This window comes from Nycticebus coucang, chromosome 7, assembly GCF_027406575.1.
Source record: "Nycticebus coucang isolate mNycCou1 chromosome 7, mNycCou1.pri, whole genome shotgun sequence".
Lineage (NCBI taxonomy): Eukaryota > Metazoa > Chordata > Mammalia > Primates > Lorisidae > Nycticebus > Nycticebus coucang.
This window is the reverse complement of record NC_069786.1, coordinates 137,562,256-137,583,340: the sequence shown is the minus strand read 5'-3', so window position 1 is coordinate 137,583,340 and position 21,085 is coordinate 137,562,256. Positions and strand designations below refer to the sequence as shown.

Here is a 21,085-nt window from a genome sequence, read left to right as displayed (position 1 = left end):
AGTCCTGCCAACAACTCCAACCCATTGTGTCCAGATCCAAACTCTAATCAGATATCCCTGTCCTCAGCCACACATGCCTGCTCTTTACCCAGAATCCTACCACAGAGCTGCACGTGGGCCTAAGTGTTCCATGCTCACCTGCAGTCCCATTCACCAAGTCTGACCAGCGCAGGGCACAGCCAGGGGCTGGTATATCCCTGAGCTCTAGGTGCACTGTCCCTTGGCACACACAGCACAGGGTACTGCCCGAAAGACAGGCTAGTGTCAACGTCACAGGCCTGGGGGGGGGGGGGCGGGGGGGTTGGGCCAGGAGCCTTCCCTGACACAAGTCCACCCCCGTCCTTCTCTGCTGCCCTCACACCAAAGACATGGGGATAACTTGCTCCCACCGACCATGGCTGGCTCAGGGAGTTTCAAATGTGTTACTGGGGGTGATGACCCCTGGGCTGATCTAGACAGGCAGTATTTCCACAATATCAGCGTCATCCTCCCAGCATGCATCACTTCTTAACACATGCAAACAAACCAGCTTCATTGTTATTTAAAACATCAATGCAAAAAGTCACAGTTACCAACTCAGTACAGAGACCTGGCACCCTGCCCAGTCTCCAGCTACAGCCACCCAACGAGGCACACCTGGCTCCGAGCTCAGGCTCATGTTCTCTCAAAACATCCCTAGGGACAAGAACCCCTCACTTCTCAGCTAAGATGACTTCCCCTTCCTCAAGAGTTAGGGTGGCTGTTTTTAATATGTAACATACATATAAACAGAACAGAAACAGCCCCTAGGTGAGGTGCCGGCAAGTGCCCCTCTGTAAGCTCAGCCCCAGGCCCCAGGGCCAGCCACTGAGTGGCAGGGGCCACACGCAGCCACACCCACTTGACCCCAGCCACGCAGCCCAGGTCCCTCATTCCACAGTCTCCTCCTGGGAAGCCAGCGGCCCAATCCCCTACTGGCTGGAAGAAAACAGAGCAGCCCCTCATACTGACCATTTTCCTTTGGGTTTCGTGGTAAGGTCCACACAGGCAAAGTGAAACCACTCTATAGGACACTGCAAAGTAAAGGGAAAAGCCCCGTCAACACCTGTGTTGTGACATGAAACACAGAAAACCACCAGCGCCCCCAGACTGCGCCCAAGGTGCACAGGCCCACAGGGGCCCTGCTATGATGGACACTCACATCAGGGTTGTCGCAGCCGATCATCTCCCCATAGGACACCTGGTGGCACAGGCAGTATGTGGGCTCATTAGGGTCCACAGGCATGTCCAGAACGTCGGAGGGGTGCACAGACAGGATGGCATCTGTGAACTCGGACCTGCACGAGAGACACAGGACTGCTGAGGGCTTCAGGCACACAAGAGCATATGGGTTCTGTCTCAGGCTCGAGGTTCCCTCACTTCAGAACCATGAAGGTGATTTTTTCCAAGGGTAAAATCTATACCATGCTCTGAGCTACTCATAATGAATAAACTTGCTTCCACTTTTCTGGTTATTTAGAAACAGATATAACTCCCTGTGCCTATCTCTAAAGATGTACACTAATTGAGTACATACTTCATGGATAGTTTCTTCCTGAATTAAACATTTTCTTTTTTTTTTTTTTTTTTTTTTTTTGTAGAGACAGAGTCTCACTTTATGGCCCTCGGTAGAGTGCCGTGGCCTCACACAGCTCACAGCAACCTCCAACTCCTGGGCTTAAGCGATTCTCTTGCCTCAGCCTCCCGAGTAGCTGGGGCTACAGGCGCCCGCCACAACGCCCGGCTATTTTTTGGTTGCAGTTTGGCCGGGGCCGGGTTCGAACCCGCCACCCTCGGTATATGGGGCCGGCGCCTTACTGACTGAGCCACAGGCGCCGCCCAAATTAAACATTTTCAATCAAAACCTTGAAAACCCCTCTGACCAAGGAATGTTCTAAGAATTTATAGTAAGAAAATAAGTACTGGAGTGGTGGCACCTGTAGCCCCCCCTGCTGGGAGGCTGAGGCAGGGGGGTCGCTGAGCAGGGGAGTCTGAGACTGCAGTGAGCTGTGATGAGGCCCCTGCAGTCCAGCCAGGTGACAGAGCAAGACCCTGTCTCAAAAACATGCATACATAAGATGTGAGCAAACTGCTAGCTGTAAAGAGTGCATTAAAATATCATTTACCACAAAAATATAGAAACTGCAGGGCAGCAGAGTGGAGACAGGCTGTCCCCCACTGCCACAGGGACCCAGTTGAGGGCAGAAGCCTAAAAGGTACCTGGGGGACTACAAGGTACACAGCATGTGGCCCAGCCTCCTCCTGGGCACATGACCCCACCCTCACCTCAGCCCCTCCATGAGCCCCATATATCCCAGATACCAACCAACCTTTGGGAGAAACCTATGCATCCCAGCCCAGGCCCACTCAGCCATCACGACGGCCCACAGGTGCCAGGCTGGCCACGCCTTCCTCCCATGGGAACAGCGGGGTGTCCTGCAGTAGGCCCACCACATGTCCATCTATTTAGCACCTCTGCCCCAGAATTCACAAACAGGTGGCTCCCCTCACCCTTTCATACTCTGGTATTTTTAAAACAAACCTTTAATAAGCTGCAGGACACTACGGAAACAGTATGTTTTCATTAGTACAAACAGAATCTCCCCCACTCTAACCACCCCAAATCCAAGAATACATATTTGCTATATAAGGATGGGGAATCTATAGGAAGTATCAATATAGGGAATGTGGCCAAGGGCAGACAACTGCCAAAAGGGGGCCTGTGGGAATCCATGCCCACCTTCTCCTCAAGTGCTATCTAAAGCCTTCCTGTGCTTTTGCACACATGTGTGTATACACACACGACCAGGCTTGCCTCAGTCCTGCACTGTCCTCGGCTAAGGTGTCACTGCAGGGCTCCAAGGCCAGTTGGAGATGCTCCCATTAGTGACCTACTCTTTTGTGGGTCCCTCTCCTAGGAATGGACAGCATTTTCTCTGTGACATCCGTAATGTCACTGAGATATGTCCAAGTCCAGGTACTCTGCCCACGCCATGTCCTTCAGGTGAGGAGGCCGTCTGTCTATCCTGAGAACTGCCTAAACTCTAGGACTCTCAGCCCTGCCCACCCATGCGGCTACAGCGCAGTGCCCTCTTCTATATCAGCAGCAGAGCCAATGACACACTCCTGCCCCCGCAGATGGCACCCCACTCGCCTGCGTGAAGCCCCTGATTTGCACACCCGTGAGTTACATCCGTCAGAATCGCCAGGTTCAAAACACCAGCCAGAACTGGTGGAGTGAGAGAGACACTGAGGGGTAGGACCCTGGACACTCCCAGACGGAGGGAGAAGCTGGCTCCTGAGACCCACCTGAGAGCTCCTTGGTGTTGTGGTACCCAAAAGCAGACAGGAGGTCATAGGCAGCCCCATCCCTCAGGTCCAAGGCTGCTTGCTGACTCACTCTGGCCCCTACTGGCCACAAGAGGCATTCTCTACACCACCTCCCTGTGCTTGGCAGTGCCCCTCACCAGGCAGTGCCCAGGAGTCCTCCATGCTTGACCCCTCTGTGCCTGTCCAGCTCTCCAGAGAGCACCAGCAGGGTCTGGCCACCCAAGCACTGGGACCCCAAGAACTGCAGGGAACATGGCCCCACCACCCACGCACGCTGATCCTGTCCCCCCAGAGAGTAAGGCCAGGATGGCGACAGGGCAGGAGCAACCCCAGCTCATGAGACCTCACAGACAGAAAATGGGACATCTGTAGGCTCTAGCAGCTCTGTACTCCAGCGGGCCTGCAGATAGTGAGGTCACAGTGACATAGCCAAGCACCTTCCCAGGGCCCCAACAGAGGAGAGAGAGCCTGCCAGGAAGCAGGGCAGAGTACAGCAATAACATTACCAAACATTAACATTACCAAAGGTGAGAACCTTGTGTCAGTGGGGACAAGAAGGCGTTGAGTGCACCCTAGACCCCAGAGGTAGGCAGGCTCCTGCGTACACTCGGGACCACATCCTCGGAGCCACACTACCTCACATATCCCACCATTAAGTCCAGAGTTACTGTCCATCCATCTTTTTCTCAGGACGCTCCCTTTGACCACCAACATTGTCCTTATGTCCCTCCAGAGATGGCCTGTTCAGCACCTTGGGGGCTGGGGCCAGATTCAGAGCTGGCTTCTTTGGCCAGATATCCGCGCAATAGGATGGCAGCCATACTGCCACCTGGGAACCCACAGGACGACTCAGGTTTGCACACAAGCACTAGATGCAGCCCACTGCCCATGGGGACTGTAGCCCTCCCAGACATGATCACCCTTCTCATCTGCCCCTGTGCAGGAGTAAGCACAGGGGAGGGCACAAGGGCTCTGTCATCCAACACTTCCGGGCAGCCCTCGGGGTGGCCCTATGCCACAGGATGTGCACCAGCCCAGGGGCTACCCGGCCGCAGAGCACTTAGATGGCACAGGGAGACCCTGGCAGCCCCTGGGCATAGAGAAAGGGGCCTGCTCAGACACAGGCACTGCTGCAGCCTCCATCCTGTGCCGAGTGTAGAGTCCCACATGCAGATGGAGCCTGTAGTCAAGTCACCTTTGGGGAGGCCAGACCAAGATGCCCATCATCTGGGGGCCTCCCCTCAACACAACTGAGGAAACCCAGAGGTGGGGAGTTGCTGAAGCCCCAAACTGCCCTAGCCCTGCCCTGCAGTTCCATCTGCCTAGACCAAAACGAACCTTGTAGGGCGGCGCCTGTAGCTCAGTGAGTAGAGAGCCGGCCCCATATGCCGAGGGTGGCGGGTTCGAACCCAGCCCCCGCCAAACTGAAACAAAAAAAAAAAAAAAAAAAAAAATAGCCGGGTGTTGTGGCGGGCGCCTATAGTCCCAGCTACTCGGGAGGCTGAAGCAAGAGAATCGTGTAACCAAGAGTTAGAGGTTGCTGTGACCTGTGTGACGCCACGGCACTCTACCGAGGGCGGTACAGTGAGACTCTGTCTCTACAAAAAAAACAAACAAAAAAAAAACGAACCTTGTACACTGCAACAGAAATTTCCTTCTCTTCTTTTATGCCTAAGCTCAAACAGATAAAAAAAATTATGAAACACTTAAATTGGCACTAATCAACCAACTCTGGAACTAAAACTCAACAAAAATCAAGCAGGTGGGAGGGGGAAGTGGGACCGGTAAATTCGCACCTCACTGGTACCACACACAATTTCTGAGTCAAAGGCATACTTATTACATTGACTTAAAATGTATAAAAGCAAATTATGTAACCAGAACATGTGTACCTCCTGTGATATTCCTTTTTTCTTTTTTTTGAGAAAGAGCGTCAAGCTATCCCCCTGGGTAGAATACTGTAACATAACAGCTCACAGCAACCTCCAACTCCTGGGCTCAAGCAATTCTCCTGCCTCCACCTCCCAAGTAGCTGGGACTACAGGTGCCCGCCACAATGCCTGGCTTTTTTTGGTTGCAGCTGTCATTATTGTTTGGTGGACCTGGGCTGGATTTGAACCCGCGAGCTCAGGTGTATGTAGCTGGCACCTTAGCTACTTGAGCCATAGGCACCCAGCCTCTTTTTTTTTTTAGAGACAGAGTTTCACTATATCGCCCTCGGTAGAGTGCTATGGTGTCACAGCTCACAGCAACCTCTAACTCCTGGGCGTAGGCAAGTCTCTTGCCTCAGCCTCCCAAGTAGCTGGGCCTACCACAATGCCTAGCTATTTTTTGTTGCAGTTTGGCGGGGGCCAGGTTCGAACCCACTACCCTTGGTACATGGGGCCAGCGCCCCACCCACTGAGCCACAGGCACCACCCCCTCTGGTGATACTGTATAATTAAAAAATATATATTGGCTCAGCACCTGTGGCTCAAGCAGCTAAGGCACCAGCCACATACACCTGAGCCAGCGGGTTCAAATCCAGCCCAGGCCCGCCAAACAATGACAGCTGCAACCAAAAACCAGGGTTAGGTGCCTGTAGTCCCAGCTACTTGGGAGGCAGAGGCAGGAGAATCACTTGAACCCAGCAGTTGGAGGTTGCTGTGAGCTGTGATGCTACGGCACTCTACCCAGGGCGACAGCTTGAGGCTCTGTCTCAAAAAAAAAAAAAATTACAAGAAGTTAATAAAATAGGAAAACATGACTAATAACCAGGAAAAAGGCTGGTAGTTGCCAGGTGCGGTGGCTCACACCTGCAGTCCCAGCAGCAGGCTGATGTGGAAGGATCATTTGAGCCCAGAAGTTTACAAGATGCTGTCTCTAGAAAAAACAATTTGGGGCTCTGCACTTGTGGCTCAAGCAGCTAAGGCGCCAGCCACATACACCAGAGCTGGCGGGTTCAAATCTAGCCCAAGCCTGTCAAACAACAATGACAGCTGCAACCAAAAAATAGCCAGGGGTTGTGGCGGGCACCTGTGGTCCCGGCTACTTGGGAGGTTGAGCCAACAGAATCGCTTAAGCCCAAGAGTGTGAGGTTGCTGTGAGCTATGACGCCATGAGGTTCTGTTTCAAAAAAAAAGAAAAAAAAACAATTTGGGGTGGCGCTTGTGGCTCAAAGGGTAGGGCGTCGGCCCCATATGCTGGAGGTGGTGGGTTCAAACTCAGCCCCGGCCAAAAACTGCAAAAAAAAATAATAATAATGATGGGCGGCGCCTGTGCCTCATCGGTAAGGCGCCGGCCCCATATACCAACATTGGCGGGTTCAAACCCGGCCCCGGCCAAACTGCAACCAAAAAATAGCCGGGCGTTGTGGCAGGCGCCTGTAGTCCCAGCTACTCGGGAGGCTGAGGCAAGAGAATCGTTTAAGCCCAGGAGTTGGAGGTTGCTGTGAGCTGTGTGAGGCCACGGCACTCTACCGAGGGCCAAAAGTGAGACTCTGTCTCTACAAAAAAAAAAAAAAGAAAATAATAATAATAATAAAACAATTTGTAATTAAATTAGAAAAAAAAAGTTTTATCAAGGGACTTAAAGGACTTATCAATAAAAAACAAGGAAAAAGACTTCTATTTGTAGCCATGATGTAACAATAGGAGCTTGCCCCCCACTGTGAGCAAATAACAAGGCTGTTTTCACAAACTATAAAACAGGCAGCACTGGGCTGAGACCCTGAGGGTCAGGCCTACCAACACACTTAATCGACCCCAGAGTAAAGGTTGCCCCACAACTGGCCACCTGTCTCTGAAAGTTAACGATTTACTAGAATACAGCCACATCATTCATCTACATATTTCTCATCAATGTTTTCAGTTTCAACAACAGAGTTGAGTGGTCACCAAAGAGAAAATATGGCTTGCAATCTGTAAGTATTTACTATCTGGCCCTATATGATCAAGTTTTGTTTGTTTTTTAGAGACAGAGTCTCATTTTATCGCCACGGCATCACACAGCTCACAGCAACCTCCAACTCCGGGGCTTAGGCGATTCTCTTGCCTCGGCCTCCCAAGCAGCTGGGACTTAAGGAACCCGCCACAACGCCCAGCTTGAGTTTTATTTTGTTTTGAGAGGGAGTCTCACTTTGTCGCTCTTAGTAGAGTGCCATAGCATCATAGCTCACAGCAACCTCAAACGCCTGGGCTTAAGCAATTCTCTTGCCTCAGCCTGCCAAGAAGCTGGGACTACAGGCTCCCGCCACAATGCCCAGCTATTTTTTAGAGATGTGAGCTGAAACAATCTACCCACGTAGGCCTCTGAAATGCTAGGATTATAGGTGTGAAAAAGTTTTTTTTTTTTTTTTTTTTGTAGAGACAGAGTCTCACTTTACCACCCTCGGTAGAGTGCCATGATGTCACAGGACTCACACCAACCTCCAGCTCTTGGGCTTTCACGATTCTCCTGCCTCAGCCTCCCGAGCAGCTGGGACTACAGGTGCCCGCACAACACCCGGCTATTTTTTGGTTGTAGTTCAGCTGGGGCTGGGTTTGAACCCACCACCCTCGGTATATGGGGCCGGCGCCCTACCCACTGAGCCACAGGCGCCACCAGTGAAAGTTTTTTATAAAGGTTAAAAATGTGGGCGGCGCCTGTGGCTCAAAGGGGTAGGGCGCTGGCCCCATATGCCGGAGGTGGCGGGTTCAAACCCAGCCCTGGCCAAAAACGTAAAAAAAAAAAAAAAAAAAAAAAAACTTTCTATAAAGGTTAAAAATGGCACCAGGATGGCTCGGCATCTGTAGCTCAAGCAGCTAAAGCGCCAGCCACAACACACCAGAGCTTGTGGGTTCGAATCCAGCCCAAGCCAGCCAAACAACAATGACAGCTACAACCAAAAATAGCCAGACGTTGTGGCGGACGCCTGTAGTCCCAGCTACTTGGGAGGCTGAGGCAAGAGAATTGCTTAAGCCCAGGAGCTGGTGAGCTGTGATGCCACAGCACTCTACCCAGGGCAACAGCTTGAGGCTCTGTCTCAAAAAAAATAAAAATTAAAAAATGGCACCAGGAGAAGTGGCTAACGCCCATAATTCCAGCAAGGTGGGTAGATTGCCTGAGCTCAGGAGTTCATGACCAGCTCAAGCAAGAGCAAGACACCATCTCTACTAAAAATAGAAACAAAAATAAAATCAAATAAATAAAAATAGAAAAACTAGCTGGGTGTTGTGGCAGGTGCCAGCAGTTCCAGCTACTTGGGAGGCTGAGGCAAGAGGATTTCTTAAGACCAAGAATTTTAGGTTGTAGGGCAGCGCCTCTGGCTCAGTGAGTAGGACGCCAGCCCCAAATACCAAGGGTAGTGGGTTCAAACCTGGCCCCGGCCAAACTGCAATAAAAAAATAACTGGGCATTTGTGGTGGGTGCCTATAGTCCCAGCTACTCAGGAGACAGAGGCAAGAGAATTGTCTAAGCCCCAAGAGCTGGAGGTTGCTGTGAGCTGTGACGCCACAGCACTCTACTGAGGACAACAAAGTGAAACTCTGTCTCTAAAAAGAAAAAAAGAGTTTGAGGTTGTTGTGAGCTGTGATAACACCAGAGCACTCTACTCAGGGTAAAAGAATGAGACTGTCTCAAAAAATAAAAAATAAAAGAAAACAATGGCCCAGGGCAGTGGTTCACACCTGTAATCCCAGCACTTTGGGTGGCTGAGGTGGGCAGATTGCCTGAGCTCACGAATTCCAGACCAGCCTGAGCTACAGCAAAACCCATTTCTAAAAAAAGCCAGGCATTATGGCAGGTGCCTGTAGTCTCAGGTACTCGGGACACTGAGGCAAGAGAATCACTTGAGCGCAAGAGTCTGAGATTGCTGTAACTTATGACACCAGGGCAGTCTACCAGGGGCGACAAAGTGAGACGCTATCTCTTTTTCTTTTCTTTTTCTTTTTTTTTTTTGTGGAGACAGAGTCTCACTTTACTGACCTCGGAAGAGTGCCATGACGTCACAGGACTCACAGCAACCTCCAGCTCTTGGGCTTACACGATTCTTGGGTTTGAACCTGCTACCTCCAGCATATGGGGCCAGGACCCTACCCCTTTAGGCCACAGGCACCACCCTGAGACTCTGTCTCAAAAAAAAAAACAAAACAATGATCTAATCTACTTACACCTTAAAAATATAGAAAAAGAAAAGCAAAGTAAACCCAAGTTAAGTAGAAGGAAGGATATACTCCACAAAGAAGAGTACAAAAAAATACTGTAGGGAAATACATTCTTCTCAGTAAAGTATCATAAGAATGAAAACCAATTATCTGGGCAGCACCTGTGGCTCAGTGAGTAGGGCGCCAGCCCCATAACCAAGGGTGGCAGGTTCAAACCCGGCCCCGGCCAAACTGCAACAAAAAAATAGCCAGGCGTTGTGGCGGGCACCTGTAGTCCCCGCTACTCATGAAGCTGAGGCAAGAGAATCGCCTAAGCCCAGGAGTTGGAGGTTGCTCTGAACTGTGTGACTCCACGGCACTCTACCAAGGGTAATAAAATAAGACTGTCTCTACAAAAAAGAAAAAAAAAAAAAAAAAGGGCGGCGCCTGTGGCTCAAAGGAGTAGGGCGCCTTCCCCACATACTGGAGGTGGCAGGTTCAAACCCGGCCCGGGCAAAAACTGCAAAAAAAAAAAAAAAAAAAAAATTATCCAATGCACACAATACTAATATGAAACTAGTAGATCATCTCATACATACCCACACAAGAGAAAAACTTAATTCAAGATGGGGGCACCCCTCTGAGGGAGGGACATAACTGCAAGGAAGACTGTACCTAACAAATACAAACACTGTAACCTCTTTGTACCCTCGAATTAACCTGAAAAAATTTTTTTAAATGAAATACAAAAGCAAAAGTAGAGAAAATCATGAAACTTGTTGAAAGACACACATCACTAAAAATGACTCAAGAAAAAAATATAAAGCCAGAATACTTTCATAACTTTAAAGAAATTGAATGCACCATCAAAATGTACAATCAAAATAGCATTTTATGCCGGGCGCGGTGGCTCACGCCTGTAATCCCAGCACTGTGCGAGGCTGAGGAGGGAGAATCGCTTGAGCTCGAGACTCGTCTGAGCAACAGTGAGACCCCGACTCATGAAAAAAATGGAAAAACCCAGCCGGGTGCTGGGGCGAGCGCCTGTAATCCCAGTGGCTTCCGGAGGCTGAGGCAACGGGGTACCCGCAGCCCGAGTCTGAGGTTGTGGTGAGCTACCACGCCCACTGCACTCTGCTCAGGGGCATAGGGTGGGACCCTGTCTCAACAAAAAAAAAAAAACAAAATAGCATTTTATTTTATTATTTTTTTGTGTGTGTGGTTTTTGGCCAGGGCTGGGTTTGAACCTGCCACCTCCAGCATATGGGACCGGCGCCCTACTCCTTGAGCCACAGGCGCCGCCCACCATTTTATTTTATATAAATTATTCCTTCATAACGTTAAAGGATTAAAAACACAAGGAAGTCTAAACTGTAATATATAGTGTCTAGGAATGGACATTTGGAAGATAAAACTATAAAGAATCAATAAGAAATAAACACTTAGTAAAAGTCTAGATGACGTTTACTTGGGGACACAGAGAGGTTAGGATTTCAACAGGACCCGTGGAAGGGCTTTCTGCCAAGATTGGTCATTAACTAGGTGCCAGTTACTAACAGGGTTGCCTTACAACAACTCATTAAGGTATCTTGGGTTTCTCTATCTATGTATTACTTTACAATACAAAAAGTGTTTCTTTGGGGTTTTGTGTTTTTTTTCTTAAAGATAAAAGTGTAAACACCAGGTTTAAGACCTGACAATTTCTTCCTTTTTTGTTTTATTTATTTATTTATCTTTTAGAGACAGAGTCTCAGTTTGTCACCCTCGGTAGAGTGCTGTGGTATCACAGCTCACAGCAACCTCCAGGTCTTGGGCTTAGGCGATTCTCTTGCCTCAGCCCCTCAGTAGCTGGGACTACAGGTGCCCACCACAATGCCCAGCTATTTTTTTTGTAGTTGTTGCAGTTTGGTGGGGCCAGGTTTGAACCCGCCATCCTCAGTATATGGGGCCAGCGCCCTACTCACTGAGCCACAGGCACTGCCCCTTTCTTCCTTTTTCTATTAAGAAAAACTCTCTAAACTTCCCCCAGAGGCAACTTGGGACCCAACTGCTTCCCCTCAGTGTAGAGGGCACTTCCATGAAGCATGGCCATGGTGCCTTCCCAGGGCAGGTGTCGCTGGGAGAGCACTTAAATAAAACCTCTTCTGGGCAGTGCCTGTGGCTCAGTCGGTAAGGCGCCGGCCCCATATACCGAGGGTGGCGGGTTCAAACCCGGCCCCGGCCAAACTGCAACCAAAAAATAGCCGGGTGTTGTGGCAGGCGCTTGTGGTCCCAGCTACTCGGGAGGCTGAGGCAAGAGAATCGCTTAAGCCCAGGAGTTGGAGGTTGCTGTGAGCTGTGTGAGGCCACGGCACTCTACCGAGGGTCATAAAGTGAGACTCTGTCTCTACAAAAAAAAAAAAACCTCTTCAAGAAGTTCAAGTTAGGGCAACACCTGTGGCTCAGTGAGTAGGGCGCCGGACCCATATACTGAGGGTGGCAGGTTCAAACCCAACCCCGGCCAAACTACAACAAAAAAATAGCCGGGCGTTGTGGTAGGCGCCTGTAGTCCCAGCTGCTCTGGAGACTGAGGCAGGAGAATCGCCTAAGCCCAGGAGTTGGAGGTTGCTGTGAGCTATGTGACGCCACGGCACTCTACCAAGAGGGCAATAAAGTGAAACTCTGTCTCTACAAAAAAAAAAGATAATTGAGAAAGGGATGGAAAACCCAAGCTACATAAGTGGCTTATGAGGACTCTGTACATACAGTCAACCCTCTTGCCACCACAGGTTGTGAGGACAGGCCTTGCCCCACTGCAGCAGCTCTGGAGCGTGGGCCAACCCTATGACAGCAGAAAACCACGCCAGTGACAACAGTGCCCTCAGGGGCTATCAGAGGACTGCTGACCTAACAGGTGTGCGGCATGCAGCGAGCATCCACTCCCAGTCGGCGCTGCTGTTTCTACACCCTGAATCAATGCTAACAGTGTTTGCTCTTTGGGGGAAGGGAAAGAAGCCTCTTACCCTCCTTTGTGCTTCTTTTTCTTTGGAGTGTCTTCTTCTGATGTCCTCCTGCCTCGGCCTCGGGACCCTCTCTTTTCTTTCTGACCTCGACCTTCTAAAAAAATAAAAAATAAAAACCTAAATTATTTTCAATAATAATTATTATTATTCTGTAAGAATTCACTAACTCAAGAGAAGACCTGCTCAAATATGATGTTTACCATAATATTCCTAATACAGTTATTGACAAAATTCTTCAAAATCCCACACTTAACAAAAATAAAATAAAGGAAAAATTAACAGACTTGCTTTTCAGCCCTCGCCCCCCGGAGCTCTCGAAGTCACTGCCCTCCATCTTGTCCTTCAGATCCGCCTCGAAGCGTGCCAAGTCTGCGTCGAGCCTTCGTATGTGCTTATCCACCTACAACGGAGACTCAAAGTCTTATTTCCTTTTTTCTTTGAGACAGAAACTCACTCTGTCACCTACGTAGAGTACCATGGGGTCATAGTTGATAGCAACCTCAGGGTCTTGCTCTTCTTCAAGCTGGTCTCAAACTCCCGAGTTCAACCAATCCACCTGCCTCAGGCTCCCAGAATGCTGGGATTACAGGCATGAGCCACCATGCCTAGCCCAAAGTTTTCTTTTCAAACAAAAGTACACCACCTCAGAGCTCACAAATGCACGAAGAAATCCACCAGGAAGCACCTCCTTGCCTGTAACTGAATCTATAATTAACAAAAGCTCTGTTGAGACAAGATCCACTATTTTAAAGTTTATGCAAGGTATTTTCCTGCATAGTTTGACACATCAACAGAATAAATCCTATTTAGGGAAAAAACATAAGGGAAGGCAATAATGAGAAATAGAGTTGCGAAATGCAATAGATGAAAGGGTAGAGACGTTTGATATGGAATCCTAATTTAAAAATCTAAACAGGCACAGAATGGACAGTCCCAGCCCAGGAGTTTTGAGGCTAGCCTAGGCAACACAGCCACTCTCCATTTCTCAAAAAGCAAAAATCTCGCATTGACACACACCTACAATCTTAGCAAGACGGGTGGACTACCTGGGCTGAGGAGTTCGAGACCAGCCTGAGCAAGAGCAAGACCCTGTCTCTAAAAAAAAAAAACCCCAGGCATTATGGCAGGCACCTATAGTCCCAGCTACTCAGGAGGCTAAGCCAAGAGGATCACTTGAGCTTAAGAGTTTGAGGCTGCTGTGAGCTATGATGCCATGGCATTCTCCCCAGGCAAAATGAGACTGTCTCAAAAAATAAATAAATAAATATTTATTATTATTTTTATTTTTTTTGTAGTTTTTGGCCAGGGCTGGGCTTGAACCCACCACCGCCAGCATATGGGGCCAGCGCCCTACCCCTTTGAGCCACAGGTGCCGCCCAATAAATAAATAAATAAATAAAATCTAATCGAATATGGTCTATAAACATATTGGGGTTTTTGTTTTTTTTTCCATTTTTTGAGACAGAACCTCAAGCTGTCACCCTGGGTAGAGTGCCATGGCATCACAGCTCACAGCAACCTCCAACTCCTGAGCTCAAGCAATTCTCCTGCCTCCGCCTCCCAACTAGCTGGGACCACAGGCACCCGCCACAACGCCCAGCTATTTTTTTGGTTGCCGTCATTGTTGTTTGGCAGGCCTGTAACTGGATTCAAACCCACCAGCTCAGGTGTACGTCGCTGGCACCTTAGCCGCTCGAGCCACAGGCACCCAGCCGGTTTTTTTTTTTAATTTTTATTTTTTGAGACAGAGCCTCAAGCTGTCACCCTGGGTAGAGTACCGTGACATCACAGCAACCTCCAACTCCTAGGCTCAAGCAATTCTCCTGCCTCCGCCTCCCAAGTAGCTAGGACCACAGGCGCCCGCCACAACACCCAGCTATTTTTTGGTTGCAACCGTCATTGTTGTTTGGCGGACACGGGATGGATTCGAATCCACCAGCTCAGATGTATATGGCTGGTGCCTTAGCTGTTTGAGCCACAGGCGCCGAGCCAACATATTGGTTCTTAAATGGAAGAAAAAGAAAACAGAAAATTACTCTTTCCTTTGGGAAAAGAATCAGGCGGAAGAAAGAAGAAATAGGTAGCAACATGCTCAAGGCAACAATGTTACTTCAAATGGGAATGCTCCCAGTTACAAGGACTTCCCTAAGAACACAGCCCAGCCCTCTATCAGCTGCCTCATGATGTAGCCACACCATAAAGCCACAGTCCACACCAGAGGAGCACCAATGCCTTTCTCTGTCTGGGACTAAACCCAGGTTTAACGTTCATTATGCATCAGAGGAAAGTTTGTCTTAATGACAGCTGATCAATCCCAACTTTTCAGAACATTCTGCTCACTCGGAAGATTTAACAGCTGGAACACTGATCCCACATATAAGGATTAAGTTCTTCTCAAGTACTCAGGATCTCAGAGATGTCACAGGGCAATGGCTTTGCACCACAAGCCCCAAGTGAAATGTACCTCCGAAGAAATGGGACAAAAAACATTCTAGGAGTTTAACTAAAACTGACAAAACCAAATATTGGAAAAATATGTAAAGATAAATGAAAAAAATGATAAATGGTTCTCCCAACCAAATAAACAAAAAGGGGCCTATAAGGGCGGTGCCTGTGGCACAGTGAGTAGGGCGCAGGCCTAATATACCAAGGGTGGCGGGTTCAAACCCAGCCCTGGCCAAACTGCAACAAAAAAATAGCCAGGTGCCTATAGTCCCAGCTACTGGGGAAGCTAAAGCAAAAGAATTGCCTAAGCCCAAGAGCTGGCGATTGTTGTGAGCAGTGATACCACAGCACTCTACCAAGGGTGACAAAATGAAACTGTCTCTACAAAAAAAAGGCCCTAAAAAAATAAACAAAAAAAGAACCTAACAGAACCTAACAGGAGTGGTCTCAGGTGGAGGGTCCTCCCACGGAGAACCACATCAAAGCCAGACATCCACCTCAGATGCGCCTGCCTTTTTTTTTTTTTTGAGACAGATTCTTGCTCTGTCACCATGGGCTAGAGTGCCATGGCATCAGCCTAGCTCACAGCAAGCTCATACTCCTGGGTTCAGGCAATCCTCCTTCCGCAGCCTCCCTAGTAGTTGGGACTACAGGCGTCCACCACAACACCCAGCTAATTTTTCTACTTTGAGTAGAAACAGGGTCTCACTCTTGCTCAGGATGGTCTTTAACTCCTGGCTTCCAGCAGTCACCCATCTACCAGTGCTGGGGTTACAGATGTGAGCACCTCGCCTGGTCAATGCACCTGTGTTTGAGCAGCTTTTCCATTCTGCTGCATAAAAGGCAGGAATGAATCCCCACGGGAAGTGGCCTGGGCCACCCTCCCAGCGGCCTCCTCACCATCTCATAGGTCTGCATGGCCAGCTGCACCTTGTCATCACAGTACTCCTTGCACTTGCTGTAGGCACTCTGGATCTTCTGCAGGTGCTCCACCCGCTGGTCTGCAGAAAGAGTCTTCACTGTGGAGATGTACTCTGCAGCCAGGAGGTCAATCTCTGCTTTCTTATCTGATGGAGAAATGGGTGAAAAGTCAGCCCTGCACAGGACACCACTACGTGCTCACCACCTGGCCACACACAAAGTTGGACACCACCAAGTTGTGGCAAAGATGTGGACATACACAAACTCAGGCTCTGCGGGCTGCGCACACGTGGGCACCACCACCCGCACAGCCTGGTACCATGGCCTTCCCAGCAGAACAACTTGCCCAGGACTGTCCCAGTTTATGAGTGCTGTCCAGCACATGCTTACAGCCCTCTGACTCTCTCCCACCCTCATCTGAACAGTTAATATGTGGCCACCTTACCTCTAACCTGGATACTACTCTTAGATACCCTAAAGAAATCAGAGTACCAGCTTGGCGCTTGTGGCTCAAGTGGCTAAGGTGCCAGCCACATACACCTGAGCTGGAGGGTTTGAATCCAGCCCAGGGCCCGCCAAACAACAATGACGGCTGCAACCAAAAAATAGCTAGGCGTTGTGGCGGGCACCTGTAGACCCAGCTACCTGGGAGGCTGAAGCAAGAGAATCGCTTAAGCCCAGGAGTTGGAGTTTGCTGTGAGCTATGATGCTACAGCACTCTACACAGGGTGACAACTTGAGGCTCTGTCTCAAAAAAAAGAAATTAGAGTACCTAGGCACCAAGATACACATGGGGTAACTTGTATTTATTTATTTGACCGGAGCTGGGTTTGAACCTGCCACCTCTGGCATATGGGGCTGGTGCCCTACTCCATTGAGCCACAGGTGCCACCCGGGGAAACATTCTTTTTTTTTTTTTTTTGTAGAGACAGAGTTTCACTTTATTGCCCTCGGTAGAGTGCCGTGGCGTCACACAGCTCACAGCAACCTCCAACTCCTGGGCTTAGGCGATTCTCCTGCCTCAGCCTCCCAAGTAGCTGGGACTACAGGCGCCCGCCACAACGCCCAGCTATTTTTTTGTTGAAGTTTGGCAGGGGCCAGGTTTGAACCCGCCACCCTCAGCATATGGGGCCGGCGCCCTGCTCACTGAGCCACAGGCGCCGCCCAGGAAACATTCTTAATAGCAGAAAACATCTAATGTCTAAGCCACACTAAAATCAGTAAATAAGTTGCTGTCCAGAACTCAAAAGAATGCTGCCTAGCAGCAAAAGAATTAACAACAGCTGCACACAGCCCTGTGGACAAATCCCACAAGAGCAAGACATAACAGAAAACAAACCGTATGATTCCATTGATGACAAGGGCAGAAACAGACACAAGTCTCAACTGTTTTTTTTTCTTTTAAATAATCTTTATTTATTTACTTCGTAGAGACAGTCTCACTTTATGGCCCTGGGTAGAGTGCTGTGGCATCACACAGTTCACAGCAACCTCCAACTCCTGGGCTTAAGAGATTCTCTTGCCTCAGTCTCCTGAGCAGCTGGGACTACAGGCGCCCGCCGCAACGCCCGGCTATTTTTTTGGTTGCAATTCAGCCGGGGCCGGGTTTGAACCCGCCACCCTCCGTATATGGGGCCGGTGCCTTACTGACTAAGCCACAGGCGCCACCCTGAAATGGCTTAGTTTCATCTGAATAGCAGAAACAGTGACATTTGTTTTTTTGTTTGTTTTTTTTTTGTAGAGAGAGTCTCACTTTATGGCCCTCAGTAGAGTGCTGTGACATCACAGCTCACAGCAACCTCCAACTCCTGGGCTTAAGCAATTCTCTTGCCTCAGCCTCCCAAGTAGCTGGGACTATAGGCGCCCACCACAACGCCCAGCTATTTTTTGGTTGCAGTTCAGCCGGGGCTGGGTTTGAACCCATCACCCTTGGTATATGGGGCCGGCGCCTTACCGACCGAGCCACAGGCGCCGCCCAACAGTAACATTTGTTAAGGAATCAATAAACATTTTATGCTTCTTTATGGGTGTGTGACACTGTATGTCACAGCAGAAGCCTCTATGTTCCCAAGTCAAGATGTTCTAACCTGAATGAAAAAAAAGGCAGCCCTTCCCATCTTGCAAAACACCTGCCCAGGTGGCACCCATAGCTTAGTGGATAGGGCACCGGCCACATACACCAAGGCTGGCGGATTCAAACCCAGCCCAGGCCAGCTAAACAACAATGACAACTGCAACAAAAAAATAGCTGGGCATTGTGGTGGGCTCCTGTAGTCCCAGCTACTTGGGTGGCTGAGGCAAGAAAATTGCTAAGCCCAAGAGTTTGAGGCTGCTGTGAGCTGTGACGCCATAGCACCCTACAGAGAGTGGCATAGTGAGACTTTCAAAAAAAACAAAACAAGGGCGACGCCTGTGGCTCGAAGGGGTAGGCCTCCGGCCCCATATGCCTGAGGCGGCGGGTTCAAACCCAGCCCTGGCCAAAAACTGGAAAACAAAAACAAAAACAAAAAAATGCACCTAATACAATGAATGAAAAATCTCCTACATCAAAACACATCATTAAGAAATATAAAACTGGCCGGCGCCTGTAGCTCAAAGGAGTAGGGTGACAGCCCCACATGCTAGAGGTGGCGGGTGCAAACCCAGCCCCGGCCAGAAAACTGCAAAAAAAAAAGAAAAGAAAAGAAATATAAAACTGGGTGGTGTCTGTGGCTCAAAGGAATAGGGTGCTGGCCCCATATGCCAGAGGTGGCAGGTTCAAACCCAGCCCCAGCCAAAAACTACAAAAGAGAAAACAAACATAAAACCTTGGGCGGTGCCTGTGGCTCAAAGGAGTGGGTGGGTTCAAACCCAGCCCAAAACTGAAAAAAAAAAGAAATATAAAACCTCAGGGATAAAGAGAAAACACAAAAGTGTTTTTTGTTTGTTTTTTTTTTTTTTGAGGATGGCGCCTGTGGCTCAGTGGGTAGGACGCCAACGCCATATACGGAGGATGGCAAATTCAATCCCAGCCACAGCAAAACTGCAACAAAAAATAGCTGGGCATTGTGGTGGGCACCTGTAGTCCCAGCTATTCAGGAGGCTGAGGCAAGAGAATCGTCTAAACCCAAGAGCTGGAGATTGCTGTGAACTGTGACGCCATGGCACTCTACTGAGGGCAAAAAGTAAGACTGTCTCTTTAAAAAAAAAAAAAAGAAGACTATGGTGTCATAGGTCACAGCAACATAAAACTCTTGGGCTCAAGCAATTCTCTTGTCTCAGCCATCCAAGTAACTAGGACTACAGGCACCCACCACAACTCCCGGCTATTTTTAGAGACAGGGTCTCACTCTTGCTTATGCTAGTCTTGAACCTGTGAGCTCAGGTAATCCACCTGTCTCAGCCTCCAAGAAGGCTAGGATTAAAGGCATGAGCAACCACACCTGGCCAAAAGTTTTTTGTTTTTTTTTAACTTTTTTTAATTTTTTATGAGACAGAGCCTCAAGCTGTCACCCTGGGTAGAGTGCTGTGGCATCACAGCTCACAGCAACCTCCAACTCCTGGGTTCAAGTGATTCTCCTGCCTCTGCCTCCCAAGTAGCTGGGACTACAGATGCCTGCCACAATACCCGGCTATTTTTTGGTTGCAGCTGTCATTGTTGTCTTGCGGGCCCAGGCTGGATTAGAACCTGCCAGCTCAGGTGTATATGGCTGGCGCATTAGCCACTTGTGCCACAGGCGCCGCCTATTTTTTTTTTTGTAGAGACAGTCTCACTGTACCGCCCTCGGGTACAGTGCCATGATGTCACATGGCTCACAGCAACCTCTAGCTCTTGGGCTTACGCGATTCTCTTGCCTCAGCCTCCCGAGCAGCAAGTTTTTTATTTTTGAGACAGAGTCTCACTCAGTCACACTGGGTACAGTGCCATAGCATCGTTGCTCACAACAACCTCAAACTCCTGGGCTCAAGTGATCCTCCTACTTCAGCCTCCATCCGGAGTAGCTGAGACCACCAGTACCCACCACAACACCCAGCAAATTTTACTATTTTTAGTAGAGATGGGGCCTCACTTTGTTTAGAGTGGTCTCAAACTCCTGAGCTCAAGGGATCCCCCCACCCTGGCCTGTCAAAGTACTAGGATTACAGGCATGAGTCACTGCCTCCAGCTCCAAAAGCTTCTGAATAAGAAAAAAAAATAGGGGGTGGTGCCCATGACCCAAAGGGGTAGGGCGCCAGTCCCATATGCCAGAGGTGGCGGGTTCAAACCCAGCCCTGGGCAAAAACTGGAAAAAAACAAAAAAAAATAGGGCTCCTGTAGCTAAAGCACCTAAGGCACTAGCCACGTACACCAGAGCTGGCGGGTTCGTATCCAGCCCGAGCCTGCCAAACAATGACAACTACAACCAAAAAATAGCCGGGCACTGTTGCAGGTGCCTATAGTCCCAGCTACTTGGGAGGCTGAGGCAAGAGAATCACCTAAGCCTGGGCGGCGCCTGTGGCTCAGTGAGCAGGGCACCGGCCCCATATACCGAGGGTGGCGGGTTCAAACCCGGCCCCGGCCAAACTGCAACAAAAAAATAGCCGGGCGTTGTGGCAGGCACCTGTAGTCCCAGCTACTTGGGAGGCTGAGGCAGGAGAATCGCCTAAGCCAGGAGTTGGAGGTTACTGTGAGCTGTGTGACACCACAGTACTCTACCAAGGGCGATAAAGTGAAACTCTGTCTCTACAAAAAAAAGAAAAGAGAATCGCCTAAGCCCAGGAGTTGGAGGTTGCTGTGAGCTGTGATGTCCCAGCACTCTACCCAGGGCGACAGCTTGAGGCTCTGTCTCAAAAAAAAAAAAAAGAAAAGAAATAGATCACATATATAAAGGAAATGGCATCATTTTCTCAGCAGGAATATGGAAACTCAGAGATGGTGCAGCAGTGTGTTCAACACAGAGAAAGTCGGACGCGGTGGCTCATGCCTGCAATCCTACCACTCTGAGAGGCTAAAGCGGGTGGATTACTTGAGCTCTTGGGTTTGAGACCAGCCTGACCCTGTCTCTACTAAAAATAGAAAAACTGAGGCCAGAGAATCACTTGAGTCCAAGAGTTGGAGGCTGCTGTGAGCTACCCAGGGCAACAGCTTGAGACTCTGTCTCAAAAAAGAAAAAAAAAGCACTGAGAGAAAATGACCATCGTCATGGAATTCCATACCCAGCCAATCTATCAACCAAATATGCAGCCACAACAACACATTTTCAGACATGCAACATTACAAGAAATTTATCTATGTATTTTTTCAGCCAA

General features: G+C 49.3%; 1 protein-coding gene across 1 annotated transcript in view; it reads right to left on the bottom strand.

Annotated features, from left to right (window-relative positions):
• ING5 (inhibitor of growth family member 5) overlaps positions 1-21,085 on the bottom strand; it is a 31,518-nt gene that overhangs the window by 4,855 nt on the left and 5,578 nt on the right. The window contains exons 3-7 of the mRNA XM_053597263.1: positions 15,797-15,963; positions 12,740-12,851; positions 12,452-12,545; positions 1,181-1,316; positions 991-1,052 (exon numbers count right to left, since the gene is read on the bottom strand). Of these exons, the coding sequence (XP_053453238.1) occupies positions 991-1,052; positions 1,181-1,316; positions 12,452-12,545; positions 12,740-12,851; positions 15,797-15,963 (571 nt within the window). The remainder of the gene's footprint in view (positions 1-990; positions 1,053-1,180; positions 1,317-12,451; positions 12,546-12,739; positions 12,852-15,796; positions 15,964-21,085) is intronic.